Genomic DNA, 25,804 nt, shown 5'->3' with positions numbered 1-25,804 from the left:
TTTAAAGTAGGACTTAAAAGACAAAGCACACATACCGATAAAACACAAACCTAGTGTGGTTTTGCTGTTTTTCTGAAAGAAAAAGCAGCATTATTATAAAACTCCAGTGTTCCTAGTTATGATATAGGGACTCACCACACGGCGGGAGAGAGAGGAGGTAGAATGATGACTTTCTGAAATAAAACCCCATGACTGTGTGTCACACTCACTTACACACAAGGCGAAGCGAGTGGAACTGCACGTGCAGACAAACGCCGCTAGAGCTGATGTCCGCGTGCGTCCCGGCTGCTCGGCCATCAGAAAACGGTGGGGAGGTTAATGGCATCAGGAGCTGACCAGTCCCACTGACACATTTTTAGGACATATAAAATAAGTTTAAAACAAAGAGTAAGCACGAGAACTAACATGGTTAGACCCCTTCTTGAAAGCCTGGAGAGACTCTCTGGAAACAACAACTCTTCAGAATCATCTACAAATGCTGCCCCATCTGTAAACACAAGAAACATCCTTAATGTAAACAGCGTCCCTCGCTCTGAAAGTGCGAGGAGAAATGAACAGGAAGCAAGGCAGCAGAAGGAGGAATAAATCAATGACAGACTTTTATGAAACAAGACATCTTGGTCCTTACGCATATACTCACACACCAAAATCGCTTATTAACTCCACATGGATCAAGCGAACTCTTTGGAAAAGAGAGCCTAAAGAGATGAGGAACATGAAAGGCGCATCTAGAAACAGATGGGACATAACGTTTTCAATAAACCTGAACATAGATGGGAATCTCACATAGCAGCAGCTAAACTACCTCGTGCTGTGAGCCCATCAAATTTCACAAGCTTAACAACACTGGGCTGAATCTATACATGTGGATGAGAATTTGCAGAGGATAAATCTAGCATGTTATTCGAAGCTGATGAGCTGTGTGGTTCAGCAGTAGGGATGCTCCCTCCAGGTTAATATAAGGCACCCATGTAGCACGTCGCTGGAAGCAGCAGCTTCTCGATGTGCTTTGACAGCAAGGGTATAATAATTTGTCAATGTATCTATCTTGCCTAGTCTATGGTTAATTAACTGATCTGACAATTCCCTTTCCCATTCTCTAAATTGTCACTGGGCCAGAAATTCTTGTTCTAAGCCTGGATCTGGACCCCACTTTTAAATAAAATAAAAAAATCCCCAAAGTCTGGTAGTATTCCATAGTTATTATTTGGGTTATAGGAAGACCAACAGGTCCAAAAATAAGACCAGAGCCAGTATGTTCAGCTCTGTACAAATCTAGCGTAATTCTTCATGCCTTGAAGAATTGACAGTCAAAATAGGAATGATCAGAACACAGGTAATTAGCAACACAGAGAATAAACCCCTAGTTCCTTGATACCCCACGTACTGTCCTGTCCACGCTGCCCATTCAGCCTAGGCCTTCTAACACCTTCTAATGACCACTGAAGGTTTTTTGGGTTTTTTTTGATCAAGAGCTGCTGTGGTACTGATGAATACAAGTATTCCCCATGACAAAGAAGAAAAGCAATCTTGATTGTGGAGAGAAAATGCCCCAAGGTGCAATCAGATTTCCCATTAAAAAGCTTTGTGTATCTTCAGATCTGACACTAATAGCCACCAATTAAACCTGACACAACAGATAATAAAAATCTATAGCTATCTCTAATATGTAACAGTGTCTACAACATAATTACCTTAATCACATTTACCCTTACTGTGAGGCCGGCGAGTCATGACCAATCATTCCACCAACCTCCATCAAGCGTTTGATAAAAAGCACCTTTGAGGAAAACCTGCACTTTACAAGAACGCTCTATTAGGCTACAGATTAAGAAAGGAAATTAGTACCTAGGGTCAAATCGTTTTGGTGCTATTTACATTGGAAAGGGGCTTCCTGATTTATATCTCTGTAAATATTATCTCATCACTAGGTGCCAGCTGCCAATGCTGGGCCAGGCTGGATTGCGTAGGGTGTAAATCAGGGCAGGACATAGCGCGTCCTCTGCGCCTGAGGCCGGTGAGACCACCCGAAGGGCAGGTCCCTGTGGGACAGCATGGCGTGACGGGGGGGGAGCTCCCCAGGGGCCGTCCCTGGTGATGTGGGTGGAGGTGTCGGCTGCAACACAGCATCCTCCATTTCGGGCTCCAGGAAATTTGAGGCAGAAATATGAGCCCAGAAATGAGCATCACGGGCACAGCAGGTGGGACACATAGGTAAACACACTTATATATACTGGCTGTCCCATTCAGATCAACTGTGCACACGAATTAAGGGATATGTCCATAATTTGTAAGGACTCCTTTAAGCGGGAGCAGCAGCCACCTGCCCAACTTGGGGCAGGATTTATTTAGAGGACCCCTCGCCCTTTCCCCCAAGTCCATACAAATTGGGCTGTGCTCAGGATTTTCTCCAGAGCTTATCAGACATTATCAGCCCTTACCATAAAATCCTAAAAACGGCTCACAGACCAGGTTGTTCCTGCCCTTTCATCTCTTTCTGTGCCACGAGGTCAGTCCCAACGGGTGAACGAGAGATGAGCGTGGTGCTGGGCATCCCCTTCCCGCTCCGAAAGCTCTTCAGGACTCACCTCATCACCTCGCATCTTTCCAGGGCACAAGGCGGTTGGACTCGATGATCTTAAAGGTCTTTTCCAACCTAAATGATTCTGATTCTAAGGCGATGACGGTGACTCCATCACTGGGGTTTTTTTTTTGCTGTGATTTCATGCAGTCCTAACCCATCCAACGGGGAAAGGGCAATGCCAAAGCAAAGAGCCCCACGTTTAAATCAGAGCTGAGCTGCTGCCATGGAGGATTCCCAGCAGAGATGGTGCTTGGGTCACCAAGCCACCTCCAAGGATTTTGTTTGTGAAGTGCCTTGGCTGAGTCAGCAGAGGCTCTGCAGCACGCAGCCATTTGCAGGAGGGGTTTGGGAGAAAGAACATGAATTTTGTGCTCTACGTTTCTGAAAAAGGCCATTGCAGGTTAGACTCAAGGATATTTTTGACAGAAGATGGCACAGCAGAAATATTTCAATCATCTGGATCATTACCTGCAGCGTTATTCTCCTAGTCCATGAGTTAGCAGGATTTATGGTCAGATCATGCCTTCAACTATTGCTACCACAACTGCTAGTTCTATCCAGTCATTAAATACTGTTTTTTTGGAAGAACTAAGAGCCTTTCATAGTAAATATAAGTAAGTATCCTCATTTTACTGTTGGAGAAAGAGAGACAGAGGGCAAAGACTTTAGATCTTCCCGAGATCTCAGTCTATGAAATGTCTGTACTGGAAAACCACGATGCTCAGAAAAAAAAATGATATGGGATTTAAGAAAGCGTCAACTGTTTTATAGAAACATTTACGCACATCAAAACATTTCATCCCAGGCCACTGCCACTGCAGGTAGCTGCTAATTAAAATCTGGTGTGCTGTGGCTACCGTCTTTAAAACTCTGGCCAGCATATGTTTTATTTCTTTTCATTTTTTGTTTTTAGCTTCTAAGCTGTCTGATGATATTCTCAAAATTCAGTTTTATGTTTAAAGATTGAGTTTAATAAGCTTGTACGATATATAAAGAGATTATAATTTATTATTGAAAAAGTTTCCTGACAAGATGTCTACAAGAAACATGACCCAAACCACACCGCCTTGTAATAATACCTCTTAAAAATTCCTGACCTCCCACTAAACACTCCTGCAGACTTCCCTGCTTCAGTCCTCCCTGAATATCTCATATATGTCCCCTATAACATTACACAGGAGGAAATGAAACGGGAAAGCCATCAGCTCAGACAGACAAACGACGGCAATTATCTAGCACCGTGTTATTTTCTCTAAGTATTGACAAAACACACTTTTTCTGACAGTGAAGGGCTGGAGGCTCACGCAAAGAGTTTTGGGTCCCCTGCGACATTTGGTGCATCTTCCCTCTTCTTAAAAATGAGCTGCTAAGAATACGGCGCAGTGGAAAAGGTGAGATGACACAGGCTGCTCCGATCTGCACAGGCTGCAGTGAGTAGAGGCGTGAGAAGTACAGGCAGGAGAAGTCCAGGTGTGAGATGTCCAGATGTGAGATGTCCAGATGTGAGATGTCCAGGCGTGAGAAGTACAGGCATCAACGCGAGGAGCACAGGACTTCTGCAGCCAGCCCCAGCTCACAGGGGTTTGGTGCTCGCACACCCACACCCAGGCTCAGCCCGCGGGCGATGCTGCCTCAGCCTGCACCCAAGCAGGACTTCTCAGGGGCTCCTCCGCTCCCTGACCCTGCTCCTGCACCTCGTGTCCACTGCGACAGAGGTTTTTCCCACCGGCGAGTGGTACTCCACGCTGAGGGCTGTGTCTCCTCTCCCCGCGGTCCCCGTGTGCCCGACGCTCCCTCCCTCCCCGCGTGAAACGGCTGTCCCCCTTCCCCTCATTGCAGCACCTCGAGGGACTTTATTTGCGATACGAATCGCCGTAACTGCTGAGTCTTGTCTTCAGGTTGGACTGCAAATCCCCGCCAGGCGAGCCGGCGCGGTGGGCCACCCACCGCCGCCTTTTTGGCATCGCCGCTGGCCCTGTGTCCCTGCAGCTGCAGGTGACGACCAGGTCGGGCGCGGAGTCGGTATTGTAGTGACGCAGCGATTTGCCAATTTGTGATTCGTGACAGTACGGATCTCATATTTGCTAAAAAGGACTTGCTTTTCTAGCCGGAGAAAAGCTTTTTAGAATTTTTTATCTAGTCTTTTATTCCTTGTGATAGGGGTTTTTAACTTTAGGAGTGTTACTGTAAGAGAGCTTTTGTGTGAGCTCAGTCCACAGCATGCCAACAGCTATTCACGATCACTAATAGGTAAAACTACTCCGGGATTTTAAAGCTTTTAACAAGACCTTGTCTAGACTGGTATTTAGTGGCAATACAATTAAATCATACTGCAAAAGAAAGAGGAAAAAAAAAAAAAAAAAAACCAAGAGATTAAATTCTTTTAATTACCTTCTGAAGCCGCTTCTCCCCTGTAGAGGTCAGACCTTGATCTGATTTAAATCGGTGCACATCAGGTGTCACTCCACTGATGTAGCAGCAGTGTAAAGGTTAAAGGGATCACAGTGTCGGACTATAAGACTAGCTAAAGTCTGGTCTATAGTACAGCTGTATTTGCAATAAATTAAGGGGTTTTCTTTTTTTTTTTTTTTTTTTTTTTATCTCCTACAACCTTTGCCAAAGGAGTCCTACAGCACTGGGGGTGACTCAGGACCTCATGTGAAATGCCCGGGATGCAGACGCTGGGCATAAACCTTCCCGGGATGCATGGATGCGTTTTCCCTGCCTGTTCCCCACGGGCATCTCCTCGCCCCCACGTGCCACCCTGCCCTGCAGACCCACAGCGCGGAGTGAAGCCCAACAACAGCTTTGCTGAAGGCAACGGGCTCCCACCGGTGACTGAGGAGGCATCTGTGGCCGTTCGATGTGGCACCGACCCAGGGACCGTTTCACCTCTGAAGCGGGCTCACAACACCCAGTCCAGAGTGGGAGAGGGCTGGTCCTTATGGATTTCTCCCGTATCGTCCCGTTAATTTTTTTCCCCGTTATGCTGGGGTGGATGGCTCGATGGCGTTGCTTTGCTCCTTGGGCTTCTGGAGCCCTCCACATCAGATGCATCTCCAATGCCTGATACTCTTTCCCTAGATAATTAAACCTTCATTTGTTGCTTCCTTGCGACTCCAGATTTTAAAACTATACTTTTTTTTTTTTTTTTTTTTTTTCTGTTAGGTTAGGATCGCTTCCAACTTCCAATCCCCAATTTAGATTACATGCTCAGAAACTAACTCCAAACATTTACTGCGTTTGAAGGTCACAGTGCTATTGATTGATTTCCAGTTATAATGTATGTTGTCCTAACATGAGTTAAAAACATTCTGGGCTAAATCCAAAAATGCTGGGATCAAAGCATCTGGACTTGTTGCTTTCATGTTTGGCACATAAAGGGGCTGGCAGTCACCAATGTGGTCTTGGCTGGGCTATAGTTGTTTTCATTCTCTGATGTGAAACAGTTGGGAATCACAGACCCTCCAACAGTTATAGTGGACTAAATAAAAATTGGCTTAATAACCTGCCAAGCATTTGAAAGTGCCAGTCTCCACAGTTTTTCACAACTTATTGGCTATGGCATGTTTTTCTTTTCATTTCTCTTATGTGTTTTTTTTTTCTTCCTCTCTCTCTTTTTTTTTTTTTTAAAGAAAGAATTTTCTATAAAATTGGACTTTTCAGTTGAGTATTTGAAATAGGTAAACTCTTCATCTCATCAGACTCAATTTATCATCTTTGATCTGACTTCACTCGTTCCTTTGGCTGCTCCATCTGATTTTTTAATTTTTGAAAAAAAAAAAAAATTATAAAAACATTTTCCCTATCTAACTTATCACATAAGAAAATAAACAAGGGCCGATTTCTTGGCTAGCCCGCCTCAAAGATATCCCAGCACTGCATCTGCACATCAGCTTTTCACTTTCAAATTCACTTTAAACAGATTATTCCTAAAGTTTTTTTTTTTATTAGTCTCCTTAAAAGGCTTCTATTTCTATTTGCTGTTTATAAAATAGCATCCAGAGGCCATTGTGCAATGCGCTGCATATAGTCAAAAGCCATCAAGCTCTCGAGACAAACAATGGAAATACTTTACAGATGGGAGCTGTTTTACAGATGGCGTATGGGGGCAAGAGAGACGCAAAGGTTGGAGAGAAGAAGAAATATGGATGTTGGCCGTGGTTGCGAAAGAAACCAGTGGCAGAGCCAGGCACTTAACCCATGTTCCCATCCAATTGCTTCCCTATTAATTAATTTTCCTCTCTCATCCTTTTAGAAGACACATTATAATTTTTACCCCTTCCTCTCATGTTTCTAAAAAGATAAAGCACTGGCGACTGAAAAATCTAATTCTTCAGGCACGTCACAGGTTTTTCAGTCACTTCTTGGCTAATTCCAAGGAGCTTTGCATTGGCTTTGGGAGCGATGCTTCGGAGCAGACACAGGGGCTGCCCACGGCGAGGGCACTCTGGGGCAGTACCAGGAATGTCAATGCCTCCAAAGTAAAAGAGTTGGTCCCATTATTTCCAGCCGGGCAACGGCTTCTCGTTGCACACTAGGTTGAGGTTTATGCTCGTATAAGTTTTAGTGTAGCCTATTGGTCAGTGAGAGCAATGCTGCTCCTCTCACTTCCCACTCTTGACAGCTAATCCACAGAAAAAAGTGAATTTATTGTGGCTCCATCAGTGGTTCAGCCTTGCACTAGACCTCGGCGCTCAAGATTGATGTGATAAATGTTCTTTGCTCCAAACCTGCGTGGCTTTCGGCAAACGTCGCCCGAGGGACCACATGCTGCAAAATCCTTTTCAGCTGCCCAAGCCAAGCCGAGATTCCTTGAATTCATGCAACCGATATCACAGGGAAAAATAGGAGGAGAAAGAGGACTGTATGGTCCTTAACCTCTGAATGAGGAGCAGGATCTTCTCTGACTGATTTTTAAGCAGCTCATTTTCAACGTCCCCATGAAGCTTCCAATCAGTTCTGGAACGGTAAGGCTTGGATTGAAGAGAGACTAAAACCAGCTAAAACTAATGTTTTAGAGACAGTCAGGACATGAGGGATGAAGTGTTCAAGTAAAGAGAGGATTTCAGTTCTGGCACCTTTGGCAGTGCTAAATATCTCTTTAGGACTCGTAATAATGAAAAAAATGAATCTACTGCTAAGAAAACCAATGCTCAGCATAAAAAACGTATTTACCTTTAATATGTAGTCTAGAGACATCTAAAAGTAAGATTACTTTATAGTAAAACGAATATAAATTTGGCCCGCTAATGGATTTTGAGAACTTTTTTGTGTTCAGGTGAAACATTATCAATTGGTGCTGTGTGTGGCTGTATTTATACAGTTTGCTTTTCATATTGCCATTAGAAAAACCCATGCACATTCTTTCCATGTAAAATAATTTTGTAAAATAACTTAGTCCAACAGTTACACCTAGTCTGAGTATCAAAGATTTTTTTTTTTATTTTTTAATGTTTTGATTATAAGTGAGTAAATGAGCATATGTGCAATTATATTTTGGGTGCAATAGCTTCAGCCGCCACGTTTTGGCATTTTATTTTATTAGCTAAAAGCTCACATATGGTTTCCATGTTTCCAATCTGGCTTTAAGGATGCAATGGCTGAATTAAGCAATGTTTCTCCTCACTCCAATTCCCTTAGATATACTTAAAAAGTCCATTCAGATTATAAAAAAAGTAAATTAAGGTTTATAATATTCAGAAGGTGGCCCATGGTAGTGACTAATACAGTGCTATCTTGTAAGTGCACTTGCACCCTGCAGAAACTGTTAAAAGCCATGTTTCATAGTTTAAAATATTAAATCACTTCTATGATCCTGTGGGGCAGAGTCATGCCTGAATGCCAACACATTTCTTTTACGAACAACGCTGTCGTTATATCAGCGCGGGAGCCGCCAGATAACGGGTCACCTCCGGTGGCCACCAGGATTTGTGGGTCCTCCAGCACCTCCCAACATTGGACCCGGGGGATTCGGGGAGGACTTTGAGAGCCCCCGTTCAACGTTGTCTGACAAAGCCTGGCAAAATGACCCGAGGGAAGGAGCTCAGGGCCATTTGACGCACAGCCATGAGGGTGATCGACAGGAGCTGAGCAGTGGATGGGACAGAGGTCTGGAAGAGGGGCACAGCTCCAGGGAGGGCATCACTGGAGAGAAATGAGTGTGCTGCACCCTCAGGAACAGCCACACTCGGGAGAGCAATGGGACTGAAGTGCCTTTATATATATATATATTAAAAAAAAAAAAATATATATATATATATACACGCATACATATATGTAAGCTGGAAGAGAATTGAAAAAGTGCTTGTTTTCGTATAGGAGATGTGCTAGCTATCTCCCAGCGCACAAAGTGTGGTTATGAAAAGGGCAATGAACAACTCTGTATCCTGTGGGGAAAGAAATTGCCTGTGTTTGCAGCAGAGGTGGTGTGCTTGGATGTTAGGCAAAGCTTCCCAACTGCAAAGGTCGTGAAGCACTTAATGAAAAGAATGAAGTTAGCGAGTCCCTTAAGAAGAGGTTTTCAATAACTGCACAGGCAAACACATGTCAGGGATGGTCTTGGCATCAGTGCAGCAGCTTGACTATGTGACCTCCCAAGGTCCCAGCCAACCCCACATTTCTGTGAGCTCATGCAAACGCATCTAGCACGTCTGGAAGCACAGGAGCATGGGACTTTTCTACCGCATTGATGCAGATTCAGGATATCCCTCTTTTATATCCCTCTTCTCCACGCTACCAACCTAACCAACACGCAAACTCCCATGGTCCCTTTTCTGGACTTCCTAATTTACTTTGGTCCACACATTTCTGCTGAAGTGGAACAGGTTCAACGTGAGGTGACATGTATACTAAGCATCCGCGTTTGCTGCTGACACTAGGTGCGGCATTAGGGGCCTTTTCAGAGCGTGGCCGCCCTGTTTGGGGTTGATGTGAGGTGTTCAGAGGCTGGAGTACTTGTGATCCAATCTGTAGCACATCTTACAGACATAAGGAAAAAAATGGGTAAGCAGATACTGAGCCCAAACATCTCCCAGTTATCACTGCTGGGGGGGAACTGGTCTCCGCTTACAGTACTTACCTGAGTTTTTATTGACCAGTAAGCAATCTGCTTGAGTAAAGACCGAAGGATCAGAAATATAGACTTGCTTCTCCAGATCTTCAAGTTTCCACCTAAAGCCAACCTAATCCAGCAAAACATGCAAGTTTGAACATAAACCATATCCATAGGTACACTTAAGTATGGGATTAAACAGTTTGCTGAATAGGGTCCCTACGTTACTAAGGCATTGGCTGCTAGTCTTGGCTCTTTTTTCAGCTAAATTGAGATGGGAAAAGGTTTCCACACTGGGATGAAGCCAAGCTTTTTTCCTCTCCCTTTCTCTTTCCTTCTTTTTTTTTTTTTTGTTTCTCCAACAGAACAAGATAGGCGCCTGACAACTGTTTCTATCTTGCTAATATCCTGGAATTTAGGTCTTTGGGTGTGGGAAATTCAAGACCAAATCTCTGCTCAGATGCATTCAGCTGAGGGTTGTAATTCCAGTTCTCGCACATGTGAGCTATCCTGGCCACTGGGTTATTTAAAGCAGCAGCATTTTTGTGATTTGGGTAAATCACAGACTAAGAAGCGGAGACAGTGGAAGGTACACTCTAAGTTCATCTGATCCTCCACAGAGCTTTGGTGTTGACAAATGATTTTCTAAAATTTTATTTTAATTGAAGCATCCTAACCAACTCTAAACATTCAACTGATGTTTTAAAGGGTGGCCACTCTTTTTTTCAGTTCTTCAGAGACATCAATCTCCCATAACTTTGCCTGGAGTCATGGAGAAGAAGGTGACCTCAGCTTTTCTGAAAATCAGCTTTACATATCATGTTTGCAAACAGAATTACTGTCTGCAATCACTTTTAAAAATATAGACCTCGGAAGTCCTTCCATCTTAGCACCAGTGAAATGAAATAATCAAAACATTGTGAGTTTGGAGAACAAGTGAATATTGTGTTGAAAATTCCACAGAGTGCCTGGACTGGTCCACATGGACATGCAATCTGCAAGATCAAGAGATGCTTCAGCCCTTCTGCTGACACTTGAAAAAACCATTACAAGGCTTAAGGAGGAAAACAAAGTAATGGAAACATCCGCTTAAAAGGAACGTTTCCAATCACTGGTACTCCATTCATTACAGGCCTGAGTGGTTCCAGAGACAACAGAAAACTATGCATTGTTGCAATGCCAAGAACAAGAGAGGCAATACGGATGTTGTGTTGCTTCTCACTCATGGCAATCTGAACGTTTTCATGCCCTTCCCATCTTGCCTGGCTGCGTTCATCAGCCAGGAGGTTATTGCCATTGTCTCACTCGTGACCAAACGTGGTGGGGGGGTGGCGGGTGTTTTGGGGCCCTTCCAGCCAGACGCAGGTTGGGTTGGGGCGCTGGCACCGGAGCTGCGTCTGCTCGCGCAGCCCCGAGAGCAACATGAGGCATTCGCTCAAGAGCAGGCAGACACCGGGCAGGATTTCTGCCTAATGCATTGTCAAGCTAAAAAGCTTTTATGGGAGGTAAAGTTTTTTATGGGAGGTAAAAACACAGCAGTCATTTAATTAACAATACCTCAAAGTCTTTAGAGAACCACATGGCTGAATTTTTCCCAGGCCCACTGTGATAACCTTGTTAAAATTTGGACAATGTTATTTAATCTTTGCTCTGTAAGCCAGACTTCTGCTATTTCCCTAGCGTCACTGCAGCGTGGCAGTTGCCTACATTACAGCACAGGCTCTCCAGCATGGCGAATATTTGAAAATGTCACCATATGTTACAGGTATCTCAAGAGCACTTTGAAAAACTTCATCTCGAGGCCCAGGAAGACACACACAATAATATAGCACTGTGGTCTTTTTCAGAAAGTGAAGCGGCAGCCCTTCATCAAAGCTTGCTTCCAACCCGTCTCTAACGGAACGGAGGGCGCACCGTTTCTGATTAGTACTCAAGGGACTTCTGCTCAAAATACTCACTGCTTCACCAGGTAAGGCAGAAATAACACTACATTGTCCAATATTACCTGCATTGATGTCAACGGGCCACTGGACCATAACCAGGAGTAGGATATCAGCTGCCACAGCCCGGTGTAAAGTCCTTCGCGGTCTACTGGAGTCATCGACTTCTGTTGAGTTTGATCAAGGCAGAATGAGTTAAGAAATGGGTATGTGTGGTGAAATCGTGCAACTTGTGTTGTTTTGGCACTACATATATTCTAAAGTAATGATCTTGGCCGAGATAGGCTTTTTTTGATCTTTCCTTTTTGGCCTCTTGTAACTTAAGCTTACCCAAAAATTTATGGAAAGAATACATATCTGCTTTAAGCCAATCGGTGAAGATTAGTATTTGCAAAAACTATTTTTGTCGTGCTATTTTGCGTCTTGGTGCAGTTTTCTAGATCTCTTAAATGTAAAAATAAACAAACATCCATACATCTGGGAGCAGATTTCCAAGCGGAGCTTAAGGCCAGCTTTTTTTCCTTTTCTGAGTGCTCAGCACCCACAATGGGGCCAGATTTTAAAGCCAGTTCAGCTAAACCAGGGCCAGGTTTCCACAGAAACACGGAGATCTGGAGACTCCCATCGTGACAAATATGTGCAGATTCATCGTTTAACTCATCCTCCCACCCAGGAATGATAAAATGACATAGTAATATAGCAGTAAAAACATCTATTGATAACAACAGCAACGACCCTATGACAGACACGTAAACAGCTGGGAGGAATGTTGGCCGTGGAGGGCGATTGCTCAAGTCCCCAGTGAAGACCTGAGTGTTTGCTTATGTTCTTGCTTGGCAAGATATGGCACGATCAAGATACTATTTAGTGTTTGAGTAAGAGTATCATTTCTGACATGCCACTGATTCCTTGAAACATAAGAAAGCCATTGGGAAGGGAGATATGCCGTTGGTAACTGCTCTTCCTTGGCGATTTACTGGGCCTAACCCTGATTTATGAAGTGCAGCGCTGGACAGGATGTTGCCAGTTGAGGCTGTATATAGCATGTCAGCTGCAGAATTTAGGGATGACCTATGTCCTGCAGGGAAATGGCTCTGCACTGGATGGAAGATGGCCTGAGCAGGTGTTTTCCATCTCCAGCTTCTATGGTGAACCGAGACACTCGGTTTGATGACTGCCAAGTGCACATTTAAATGGATAGGAGAGATAGTTGGGTGAGCAAAGCGGGGAAGTCCTGCCCTTAGTCATACAAATAGCCTGCTGAATTTCTTCCTGCTACAGTCCCTCCTGTTTTGTGTTTCTTTTCCACAAACATTTGAATGAATCAAGTTAATGGAAAAGCAATTCCATGGTCTCATGCAAAAGAGTTACTGGAAATCATTTTTGCACTTGTGCTGGTAATTAGGGGACAATAATGTCCTGTGCCAGATAAGCCGCGTGGTCAGATGTTGGGTATCTGATCAACATCTAAGTATCAAACGCAGGACTAGCGAATAGTCACGCCAAAAAACGATTTGTTGAGAAGTTAGTGAAAAAAAAAAAAATAATGTTATGGAATAACAATTAAATAGATCATCGACATTGTAAGAAATTATTTAGCATGTTGGGAACAACATTCATTGCGTGTGACTGCTCTGTATGCCACGTCTTTTTCATAAGACTTTTTTTCCAGCATTTTATAAAAAAGAAAAGACAAACCCACACTTATTTGCTCACTGTTTGTAACACTCTGCAGCTTTAAAAATTCTTCCTCCCCAGTGCAAACATACTTCCTCAGAGAGGCAGCAGCAGAGCCCCGCTAAGATGCTTAAGAGGAGGTCAAGAGAAAAGCCATTTACCAGGGGAATCTCTCTCACTCCTTAATACATTTTTATTACTACCTATGCACACAGTGTTCTCTCAGAGGCTAGATGAATAAATATGCCTCTTTTGAGCAAACATTTATAATGCTATTTGAACATGGGGGAAGAACCGTTTCAGCTTAAAAATGATACTAGCACCATGTTTACATTTTTTTTCCCAAGCTGCAGTTAAAATGAAAATATCCAGACAGACATTCAGCATGAAGCTCGGGAAAGCATGTTTCTTTTGGCCACTTCCACTACAGAATTTCACCTAAAAATGAAATACAAAAGATTGGGGTTGGAGGCGGGGAAATACAAAAGAAAGATCTGTTTGTAGATGAATTACTCTGTGCAAATCCATCCAAAAACATCAATGTAATTGTTCATTAATAATAGACTTGGAAGATACTTAGAAATATTTCTCTTCCTTTGAACTTTCTGAAGGCGAACAGAGTCCTCGAGCTGGCGATGTGCTTGTGCGTAGACTTCACTTGGAGCGAAGACGTGCCCTTTCCCTCCTCCTCCACCACCCGCAGCCCAGCAGACAAGGCGCTGGCCCATTTTGGGGCACTCTGGGCTCAGCCCTCGGTGGCAGATCTACCCCTGGGCGAGGAGCTTTCTCCCTCTTTTTCACCTCTTCACATTCAGATTTTAACTTCCCGAGGTCAGGGAGCAGCTCTTATGGAATAATAAGAGGATGGAGGCATGAGCTGGACCTCTGGACACTATCTATCTCAGCAGCATTGCTAAGGCCAGTTTCAGGAGGAGTCCTCACATAATAAAGTTAAGCAGCGCTTAAGGGCTTTCCTGGCTGGGGACTGGAGGAAGGCAATTAGCCCCTGTAAGGATCCCCGTCCACCAAACTGCGAGAAACTTCAGATCCCGCTGACTTCACTGGCACTTCAGGGCACTCAGCACCTTCCAAGATTAATTCCTCAAGCAGGGAGAGGTCTAGAAACATATATATTAGAGCACTTTACATCTTCAGCTGCAGTAGGGCTCTTTCTGGTGAGCTTGACAAAGGACAGATTATATATTACGCCGTGCCATAAACTTCAGCAATCTAAGAATTCAGAAAATACCCTGTTCTATTACTCTCCTTGCTTTGACATGAAATATTAAACACCGCTTACCAAAGTAACGTTATTGAACACAGATGTCCGCTATCACATTCAAATTGTTCAAGTCAATCTAGGTTTATATATTTTCTTTACTTAAGCGTTTGTATAAACCTAAGTGTGCCCTGACAGTAATGATTTCACAATATACTATATTCAATTAAGGAGACAAATATGCATTTACATTTTTACTGAACTTGTTTCACACACACACAAGCTCCAGCTCCAACTTTTTTTTTGACATTTGGTGGAAAATAAAGGAATAGAAAGGGTGCCACCTACTGAGTCACTCGGACATTTTTGGAGGCTGAAAAATCGTGCAAATTACCAATATGCTCGTTCCAGTTAAAAATAAACAAATGTTAAAGATGCATTTATAAACCTGTGGAAAGATAGCCATAGATAGTGTTTTCCTTATCGAACCACTCGGTGACTAGAGCACTTACCAGGGTGTAGGAGACCCCAGCTCCAGCTCCCTCTTGTATCTCAGCAGGGTTGAATCCACCTATTTCTCTGGAAAAGCAAAGCAAAACGAATCAGTCTCTGTCATTACAGTCCATGAATATCTTTTGCAAGCAATGGATGTGACACTCAGCACATGAGAATCTAGATGCATTGCACCATTGACACGAACCATTCCTCGGGACCCACGTCATTTAGCAATCTGTCACTAATTGGAAATGTATGCTGTCAAATAGCTCGCACATAAACCGTATCAAGCAGATGAGATTTAAGCTGCTATCTAAATTTACAAACCCACTGAAAAGTTGTATCAAGGCTCAAGAAAGGCTCTCAGTACAAACTTCAAAAGCCAACGTCCCTTTTCGACATCCATCAAGGTACATACAGCCCTACCTTTAAGATCCAGCAGTGTGAGGTGGGTATATTGAAAGTGTTGTGCTAGCGCTGCAGTTTCCTTGCTGGGGGAGCATAAACTATCAAAATAAACTTCAATGTTGCCTTGATATCAGGCACAGAAGCCGCCATTTGTGGTTTTTCCTTAGTTGGAGGGGTACACAGCCTGGTCAGCCCTGACTTCCACAAGGGGAAGTCTACCAAGCCTATCAAGAGCCCTGAAAATACACCTTGAAGCAGGAGGCTCACATCTCTGATAAATCATGAGTTTGTATCATCTGGTCTGAACTGAAGCCGGTGATGAACCAACATCATTGGAGGGATGGGGCAAATACAAGAAATCCCTCCTGACTGGCCACCAGTGCAGCTCTCCTCCATTCCCTTTTGCAGCCTCTACCGAAAAGTTAGGATGTGCCATGAAGAGTTTGTTGCTTAACTTTCTTCCACAAAAGATGACATAGTCATGTGGCTTTTCTTTGAGAAAGCTGTAGTCATGACTATAGAGCCACAGCTTTTTATTCTTCCTGACTGCACACAGAGCAGGGGGAGATGCTACATGATGGCAGTTGTGCCCCATGTCAGGGGAACGGCATGAAAAGCACAAGTCTGAGATTTTTTCATCTCTAATGAAAAAAGTCAGCCTTGGGACTAGAAAAGGATAGATTAAAAATGAAGAATCACAAGGCTTGGGCAAACAACTAATGACAAATACGACTTTTAACACTATGGTAAGGAGGCACCGGAATAGGTCAGTTTTCATTTATGGACTACTTTCTCTTCCCTAGCGCTGATTCCCAAAGGATACCAAGTGTGTGCCCAACACACCCCATTAATCCCTCCCTGCTGAGTGCAAGCTTAGCTCCACTGAGTCCCCACCGGACCTGCAGATGCAGCTTTATCTTGGTCTCTGCAGATGCAGACAGACCAGAGGTTTCACAGGTATCATGTGTATTTAATGTTTGCCAAAATTTCTTGTGTCGGGGACCGGTGTAGCAATAACATGCTTGGGAAAATAATTGTGAAACATTAACAAGTCCTTATTGTTAACAGGTGTTTCTGGCAGAGATTCCTTCAGGGCAACTTGGACAACGCACCACAGTTGAGTTGGTAATGGCATTTTTCCCAGAGGGACCTTCAAAGTCTCTTGTGTGGTGCTTTCTACTCCTGGCAGCAGTCAGGAAGAAACCCGGTTTTCAACATCCTCCTTCATGCCTACTCAAAACATTCATTTATCGGCCGTAATGTTTTTCACCTCTCCCATGACTTGGCACACGCTTATGATGTGATAGCTGTAGCGCAGGGCATTGAAGCACCATTTATGTACTCAAGATAACAGGCGCTGTGGATTCGTCCCTTTTTCAGCTCCTGAAGTGTTTAGGGGCTGTTTTCTGCTTGCACAAGTACTCACCGAGATAGGCATTAAAATGGATTTTTACTGCTGCCGTGCTTAGATGAAAATCATTCTGTCCCAAACCCTTACAGACCTTTTTTGATTTTTCCCAGGGGAGGCAGCCCTGGCTCTCCAGAGGGCCCTGTGTGGTAGTCGGGGGGGACTGCACCCCTGGGAGTAGCACTGGGGTTTTTATATATTAAAAAAGAAAAGAAAAAAATCAGCTAAAAGGCACTTTTTTTGAGCTAGAAATCAGAAATAAGAGAAAATTCACTGCAAATTCATCATGACACTATACTTACTTTTTTAGAGTAAAAAACTGGGACTTAAAGGGCTGGTTGCACCGCCCCAAGTCACACACCTCCGTTATCCTTCTTAGGTAGCACATTATCAAACCAGGACACCGGACTACTGAATTAATCTGCAAAGCTTCCAAGGGAAGGAAAAACCCCAGCTACCACGGCACGGCAAAAGGGTTTGCAACAAGAAACCAAACCAAAACAACCCCGCCAACACGCTTTTCAAAAATGTAAAGATTTTCCAGGTGCTTGACACCCACCTTAACTTTTTAACTAATATATCTCGGAGAGAGGATTCCCGTTGGATCAGAGGGGAGACTTTGCTGCAACAATAGCTGTGCTGGCAAACCGTCTCCTTTCAACACATTCTTGAGTTTGTATTTTAAGTGGTTTTGCCACATTGGCAGCCAAAAATAACTATTTTCTGATCAAATTCGCTAGTACTTGTAAAAAATTTGAACATGCTAAATACGACTGTGAACGGTTCGAATAGTCCTTCAAGGTGTCTGTTCAAGCCTCTCGCTTTTGAGAGGGTGGAGAAGGGTTCCACAAAAGGCTCGAGCAGGGCAGTGCCCTGGCCAGGGCGGTTCGCTGTGAGGCCGTTCCTGCAGCACTCCCGTCCCTCATAACCCAGGAATACGGCCCGTATTTAACGTGATGCTATTACGCTTGCTATTCTATACTTCATACACACCCTAAAGGTTAAAGTAATAATTAAAAGCAGCCTTTTCATGTGCCTAGTAGTGCAAGGCCAAGATCCACAATGGCTACCGCAACATAAATGTCAAATAGAAAAAGGGAAAAAAGCAAACAGACAGGCAGGAATTACCCCCAATAGCCTCTGCTCACACCGATCTTATTCTTTGCTGATGACATACAGCAAGGAATCCTACCGTGTATCTTACAGGATATATAAATCATTTAAAAGTGGATTTCTGGTTGAAAAAAAAACCTCCAGCTGTGAAAACCAGAGAAATTTCATTAAGTCACTTTGTAAGTAATTTATAGCATGCTAAGACTTACAAAATAACAAAGAAATGACAGGCCAGCTTCTTGTTAATGAGAACTGGAACAACAGGGCAGAATCAGTGGGAACATGGCGCATTTCCACCCCAAATATGGCTCCACTTAACCAAGCAATGTGCGCTCAGTTAACTCTGGTGCTCCCACGCTGGACAGCCTCCACGCCGTCTTCCAAGCAGGGGACAGAGACGAGACAACCCTTGAATTTCACAATAGGTTTCCTTCATGTTTCTGGATGAACTAAGACAGACTTGTAGGTAGGAAAATAATAATAATAATTAAAAAAAAAGTCGATGCGGAGTACAGAAACTTCTGCGAATCGGAAAACTGCGAATTTTGTATTACTTTTGGTAAGAGGTCCGTGCAAGCACTAAGGCCACCTGAGCAGAGAAGGATGTCCGTTGCTGTGGACAACCATGGTGGTCTCAGGGCAGGACCGTCACCTCGCTACGTTTGTGCAGCCTTTGCTCAGGTGGGCCATGGTCTACCACTGATGCTAGTAGGTCACACTTTACTATATTAATTAATTAGCCAAGATTTGACGTCTGAGGAGCAGCAAGCCTAACTCTTTGATCTCTTACACCAAGAAATCACAGCCCCTAAAATAATTAATTAATTAGTTTAATTATCATTAGGCTCTTGGAGTCACTAGAGGGAGATGTGAGCACATGCCTTAAGCCAAGATGTTACATCTGGACTGGAAAAAACACCCAGTAGATGATGGCACGAAGCATTTTAAACATTTAAACTATAATATCTACACCACATGCAGCTTCTCAAGATGTTTTGCTGTCATCAGCTTACTAAAAGATAAAGATTTATTGGGCTATTACTGAAAAGGAAGCTAGATACTGCCAAATGGCATGGACAGTTAGATGACTAGTTGCTGACATCTTTATTCATATATAAAACAACACGACTGAGTTGTATTTTTTTTAACTACCATGCTTGAAGGAATCAACAAAGCAGCGCCTTATCATACAGAATTTTTAAGTCATTTTTAAACCACTCATGGGCTTTGGACAGGTTTGGGTTTTTTACTGTGTGTATACAGAATACTCTATTAGCACCCTGTGAACTTTTAGTGCTGACTAAAAGAAGACATAAGCAGTGCTGGCCTCAGCCTGCTTTAACAGCGCCTGAAGATGCTGAGGGGACCATACCATGGAGCAGTGCTTTCTGGATCACAGTCACAAGATCACGCTTTTTCTGGTGCCATATATCTATTGCAGGCATACATGAACATTTCGAGTGCTGCAGAGACGTGGCTGTTTTACAGGTTTAAGACATAGATCAACGCTAACTCTGCGTAAATTGAGAATATTACGGTTTAATATTCCCATGTCTACCTTTTGATCAGCTATTAATAGCGATCATAGGGACTGAAAGGTTAGTGCAATAACATCAACAATTTCTTTGAATAGTTTAAATATTGCTTCTAACAAAGAAATGATTGAATAGGTTGCAATGATTATAGAACTATCTTTATAACATATGTTAAAAAGATGACAAACCAAATGAACTTAATTATTCTATTCCTTGTTGAAAACTCTATGAAAAGTGAAGTAAATCACACACGACAAAATCCTGCAGTACTACAGGGCTTAATTTAAAATGTTTGCTCTAAAATTTAAAAATAAGTCCAAGCCTGTAGGGCTGTTCTCCCAGAAGCTAGCTAGCCATATCTGTCCTCTTTTTCCCTGACAGCTTGACATACTGTCCCCCCTTTGTTACACATTTTGAATTCAATTTAGCATGCTACTTCCAATTAACCAGCACACACTTATTGCATTATTTGGCATTAAACAGGCACATGTGTTCCTTTAGCTCCTGCCAATGTGAGAAGACAATACCCTTAAGGTGAACCGAGCTATTTGTTCGGCGAGTATTAGGCTCTGGGAAGCGTCCAAGAAGGCTGATGGAAGCCCGCAGGTGTGCGGTTTCGAATGCTTTCAAAGTGCTTCATGCCCAAGTCTTCCAGAAACGTTACACTTCATAACCATCCTCTTCCAGCAAGATTTATGCTGTGTTTTGAATATTTCTAATACTCTGGAGTCTGAGTGCCAGAAACCTCTATTTATCAGGCTCGGTCACTGGACAAGTTGCTCTGGTCAGGGATCATATACAAACCCATTTATGTATAGGCCATTATTTATTCTATATAAACTACTAAAACCAGGTGTGAATTCACGTGTTTGCTCTGAATGTGAATTAGTTCAACAGAATAAAGTTTCATCCGCAACATGAGCCTACTGCGTCAAGACTATCAATGAGGAGAAAACAAGAACAAGTTTTAACGACATGTTTATATAAAAAAGTCAGCATCCTTTTGCTACAATACGTGTACAACAGAAAGTACAGTACAGTTTTGAGATACATCCCACATATTCTTTGAGGAGGGATTACAAATTCACAAAGACATAATATTGCTATGCAAGTGCTTATTAAAAGCAATAAAAAGAACAGAATAAACAATTTATGCTCTACAAGTCTGAGATACGGTGTTTACTCCTAGAAATTGCTTTACACAGTGTTAGAATTTAAAGCTTTGACCCCACAAAAGAATTATTGGGCAGTCGCAGCTCATGCACAGAGCTGCTGCAGTCAGCCACAGGTCGACGTGCAGGAAAAGTCCTTCAAGAACTGGGGACTGAGAGGGTTTCTAGCCTAACTAGAAAAAAATTAACGCAAGGATGGGAAGATGGAGGTTTCTTGGTCCACCAGTTCTCTCAAGGACTCTTCCTAAGCTTTCCTTTGCTCTGATAAGAAGATAAACTCTAACAGAAACGTCATTTGTCACTGTTAGATCAACAGTATGAAGCCACCATGGCTCCAAAAAGTGTCTTTGGCTCTTCTGGGAAGGACATAAAGGTATAATTTCCATGTTTGTCCCGTTGGCAGCTCCAGATACTATGATGGTTATTACTTACACAAACAGAAATCTGCAGCCAATCAAAATAATATGGTTGGCAAGAAATCTGGGCAAACTTTAATAGCTATAGTTCTTCAACATAAAAAGGATGAAAGTAGAATAATAATTTTTGGCAGGGAAAGCAGGGAATTTTTAAAATTCTGATTGTTTTCCTATGAGGACAGTGTTATAAATACTGAAGTCTAACTTAAAACATGTTCTGGTTTCGTGAATTCACATTGAGTAAGATTCTGCTGGACCCACTGAGTTACACTCAACTCACTTCCACTCTTCTCAAACTGAAGTTATCTGGAATATACAACAAGGTAAGAGAGTGGGATTTGGCACAGAAACCGCATGGTCAAAGTAATTTAAATGTCTTTCTGAAAGGAGTTATCTGTGCACGCAAGTGTGTTGCAGTGGAATACACAGAGCACTCTTTTCAAGAAAGCATAATTAACTTCAGTCTTCTGGGAAATGGAGAGCCAAGAAAAGGCATTTACCAAGTGGAAGATGGACATAAATTTAAATATAAAAGCCATTTTCACTGAAGTTTTCACTTTCATTTTCAACAAGCTCCAGTGCTATGTTCAGGACTGACAGTTTTTCACTGGAATCGGACAAAGCAAGTAAGCAGAGTTATATTATTTTAGTAGTAATTAAACTCACTTGCCACAAAATCAATCTCCGGAAAAACTAAGTTAGTAGTTTTTCCATTAAAAAGTACATGCTGTCTAATAAAGACCATTTTGTAGGCACAGAATTAGGTAAATTTGTTAATCTGCAGTAAGGAGCAGCATCAAAACATATTAACGACATCGCAAGCAAGTAAACTTCCTTAATTAATAGCTAATGATGTAAAGTTTTGGCCCTTCTTCTAGAAAACGACATCCTGTAAACATTTTCCCTGCCTTGTGAAAAAAGTGAAAACCTTCACAAATAGAGAACCAAGAAAAGACATTTAAAACCACCCCATCAAAAGTAATCTTTTAATATGAAATATTTCATTTTTTACCTTTATATGATGGTACTTTGCTTTGGAACAAGGTCATACGATCTGTTTAATGGCACTGAAGTGAACTTCTTTCCCCAAAGCAATAGCATAAAGAAGCTAAGAAGTATTCTGAAGGAGGAATGCATAAAAAAGACTATTGCATGTGAATGGTTTTGTATGAAGTGGCATTTTTGGATTTAAAAAAAAGTTTGCTGAAATATTTCCCAGGCAGATCTACTTGGGCCTCTAATTCATTGGCACAGGCTCAGTATCAGTCACTTAAAATACGTGTTTCATCATGTACCTAAAATTGTGACATTCTTTAAAAATACTTAATACAAAAATCTTTTATTTCCTTTATACTACATATTTACAATTCTATTATCAAGGTACTGTGGAAAATGTAAACAAGTATACACAGGTGTAAATAATATGGCTTGAGAAAGGCTTCCCCTTTGATTAGCTGCTGTAATCACCTATCAGTATACATAGATAAGAAAAAAACAGTACATTTTATAAAGTGCTGTCAAACAGCAAAATATAAGTTCTGGGGTTTTATGTATTAGCTGCTGAGTAACCATACCAGTCATCGGGCGTCTTTCCCTAAACTGAAATGTCCGATGTACTGGGACGGGGAGAGTGGAGGGTCACCGAGGTAATGGGGGCTGGCACAGTTGGGGCTGAGGGAGCAGGGTTTGCTCAGTCTTCAGAAGAGAAGACCAAGGGGAGGTATTGCTGCTGTCTTCAACTACCCCATGGGGGCTGTAGATGAGATGAAGCCAAACACTTCTCAGAGATGCACACTGAAAGGATGAGAAGCAGCGGACCAAAGTTGAAACTTAGGAAATTCTGATTAGAAACTAGGAAAAAAAAAAAAAAGCGAGCATGACATTTTCACTGGGACAAGAGCTCAACGAGGTGGTGGGATCTCCATCCTTGGAGATACTCAGAACTCAGCTGGAAGAATCTCTGAGCAATGCCATTTAACTCTGAAGTTGACCAGGCTTTGAAGAGAAGCCTGGACTTCTAGAGGTCTCTTACAACTTAACTTACTCTATGATTCTATGAAAAATCTTGAATATAATGCGACGCTTGGATTACTCCTGTAGTTTGGCTCTGCGGTAAATACATAGTTAAGATCAAAACATGTCAATTGCTTAACTTGGATCGTTCTTCTCCAGCAGTTGCTAAGATTATATCTAACTGTCTCACACGAGAGTTACCTTATCAGTTCCAGTTCAGTGAAATTGCCCCAAATTCACATAATTGTAGGACCAGACCCAGGCCATCACATCTCCAAAAGAACATTTAAAATGACACAGCTGACAGTAAAGCCCTGCAGAGAGCCACACACTTCTGACTAGTTTTGGGACAACAATTTTGCCACATTTACATTGAGTAAACTTTCCAGCGACATTTATAGAGCTCTAAAGAAGAAATGACAAGGGATTAGCATCAGCCCCTGTGATTTTCTGGCTGAAAGCACAGTTGGTTAATTAATTTTGACACATTCACAAATATCTTTACTGTGTTTCGGATGACTTTCAATACCGATGAAATGATGAATAACAACAATAAGACTTCCATGAAGCTTGAAAAATACCTACCAAACCTGTATTGCTTCCTATAGATCACAGTTTGAATTAAACTCCCAGGTGATCAAGCATTCTTCCTACTGGACAGTTAATGACTACAGATGTGTTTAAGACCTGAGGTGAACCACAGGTTAAAACTGTTACTTCACCTACTCATTATCCAACTGCAGCAACAAACATCATCTTTAAAAATCACAAGTTAGCACCAATTATTGTCACTTTGTCTCTTCTAAGACAAAAACCTTCTCTTGCACAGTTGCAGTTCGTTATGGTGTGTGAATGGTAGTGTGAACACAAGACCTGGAACTGCCTGTATTACCACGTCTGCTGAGCCCATGGTCCTGACGCCCTTTAATAAGTGCACTTTTGATATAGTCAGACTCAAGTGGTTGTTACTACATAGATTTTGTAACTCCTAACCTAAAGAGAGGTATAAAGAGGTACTCTGAAATCTTTTAGTCTGGTTAACTCAGAACATTAAAATAAAGAACATTATTTCTTTATTATGACATAGTCCTATATTAAAGAACAACCTGTCTAAAAAGACAAAATAGCACCAAAAAGTCTTTGTTCTATTAAGTGACCAACAGCAGCTGTTGAATTGTATCAGGACTTTTTAAAGCTGACTTAATCAAACTATTGTGCAGTAAAAGCACATTATAATCCTTTATATAAAGAACACAGAGATTATCTTTAAACATCTATCCTTGCTTATTATGCTTTCTCTATCCAGGATAAAACTCTTTTCTGCATTAGCAGGTACTGTTTGGTGAGAACTGCTGCGCAGTTTGACTCGACAAACCACCGAGAAACTCAGCTGACAAGATGGGAGAATACAGAAAGCCACAAAAGTGTGACAGATGACACCATGCTCTTTGGAAGATGGTTTCAGACATAAGCAAGATATAGATGGAGACCTTCCAATCAGTCAATCCACACTAGCAATGCGGTACATATTCTTAAATTAATTAAAAACTTATTGAGAACTGTGGTGGATTCTTCTTCAGTTGCGAGTTTAAAATTAGACTGAATGCTTTTCTAGAGCACACAATGTTCTTCAAAGAGGAATTATTTTGGTGAATCCCACTAGTTTCTGTGCAATGTGATTTTGCAGTGAATCCATATTGGCTTCATAATCCGTGAAATGCTCATTAAAGTTCATGCTGGTTGTCAAGCAGGTTCAGAAAGCCACTTATACGTGGTGTGGCTCACTGCACGTTGATATGTTACATACTGCTTAGCCTGATACTCTTTGGAGCTGGTCTTATTAAAAACATGTCCAAGCTTTCAAACAATGAATTATATTATATATCAGAAAGAATGTCCAGAGCAGATTAATGGAGGGGTAAGAGCTAGGAATAAATACATGAAACAGATTCAACTTTTTAAAAGGATCCAGCTACTAAATGGCCTCTGTAGTCTTCCATAAGAAGTGTGAATACTTCAGTACAATTCAAGCTGAATTGAATAGCTGTTTTCATATCCAAATTCAAATACCGTCTGTGCATATAAAACAGTTCATTTATTAGTCCAAATGTTACTGTTGTAGAGCTCTTGGAAAAATATTCCCTCTTTCTTGAGTTTGTTCTTCATAAAAAGGAAGCTTTGGAGGGCCACCTAGAGAATTAAGTAGAAACACGGTTTCAGGTCTATATAACATAATACTGAAATATTATATAGATTATACAATTTACACTTAAATAATTCAATAAATTGTACTCTTCAAAAGAAGGTAGAGGACTAAGTTACACTGGCCTCCTCATAGAGGCAGAGAGCAGGCAAAACAATAAAACACCTCTCAAACGGAAGGTTCCCAAAGTGTTTCCTAAACTAAATGCAGAATCGTATGGTATCACCATCAAGCCAGTTGGTGATTAGACTACAAGTGGGAGGCAACTTTCACTCAGTACTATATCTCATTAAGAGGAAAAATTATCTAAATTAAAAAAAAACCCAAACCTTTTTGTGATGATAGTGTGATGACTGCTTTAGCACGCTCACAAATCAATCCAAATCTATTTTCCGATCTTTTATCTACTTGTTCGGCTTATCACATCTCACCATGCTCTTCAAAACCTGACACCTCTACAAAAAGTAAGCGAACGTGATGGCACATACAGCAAGTAAGCCTCCTTATTCACCTTACAGAGGCTGTGGATATCGACTATTTCGGGCAAGATTTCACACTGGCAGGCAT

The 25,804-nt window shown here is 42.1% G+C and overlaps 1 protein-coding gene across 3 annotated transcripts in view; it reads right to left on the bottom strand.

The window, feature by feature from the left end:
* Window positions 1-20,395: 20,395 nt before the first annotated feature.
* LOC115347551 (multiple epidermal growth factor-like domains protein 6) overlaps window positions 20,396-25,804 on the bottom strand; it is a 205,572-nt gene continuing 200,163 nt past the window's right edge. For all 3 annotated transcript variants that reach the window (XM_030029040.2, XM_030029043.2, XM_030029044.2), the window contains one exon: window positions 20,396-25,224. In XM_030029040.2, coding sequence (XP_029884900.1) covers window positions 25,145-25,224 — 80 coding nt within the window. In that variant the 3' untranslated portion in view covers window positions 20,396-25,144. The remainder of the gene's footprint in view (window positions 25,225-25,804) is intronic.

This window comes from Aquila chrysaetos, chromosome 10 (genome assembly GCF_900496995.4).
Source record: "Aquila chrysaetos chrysaetos chromosome 10, bAquChr1.4, whole genome shotgun sequence".
NCBI classification, from domain to species: domain Eukaryota; kingdom Metazoa; phylum Chordata; class Aves; order Accipitriformes; family Accipitridae; genus Aquila; species Aquila chrysaetos.
The sequence above is the reverse complement of the archived record's forward strand: the minus strand, read 5'-3'. Positions and strand labels throughout refer to the sequence as shown.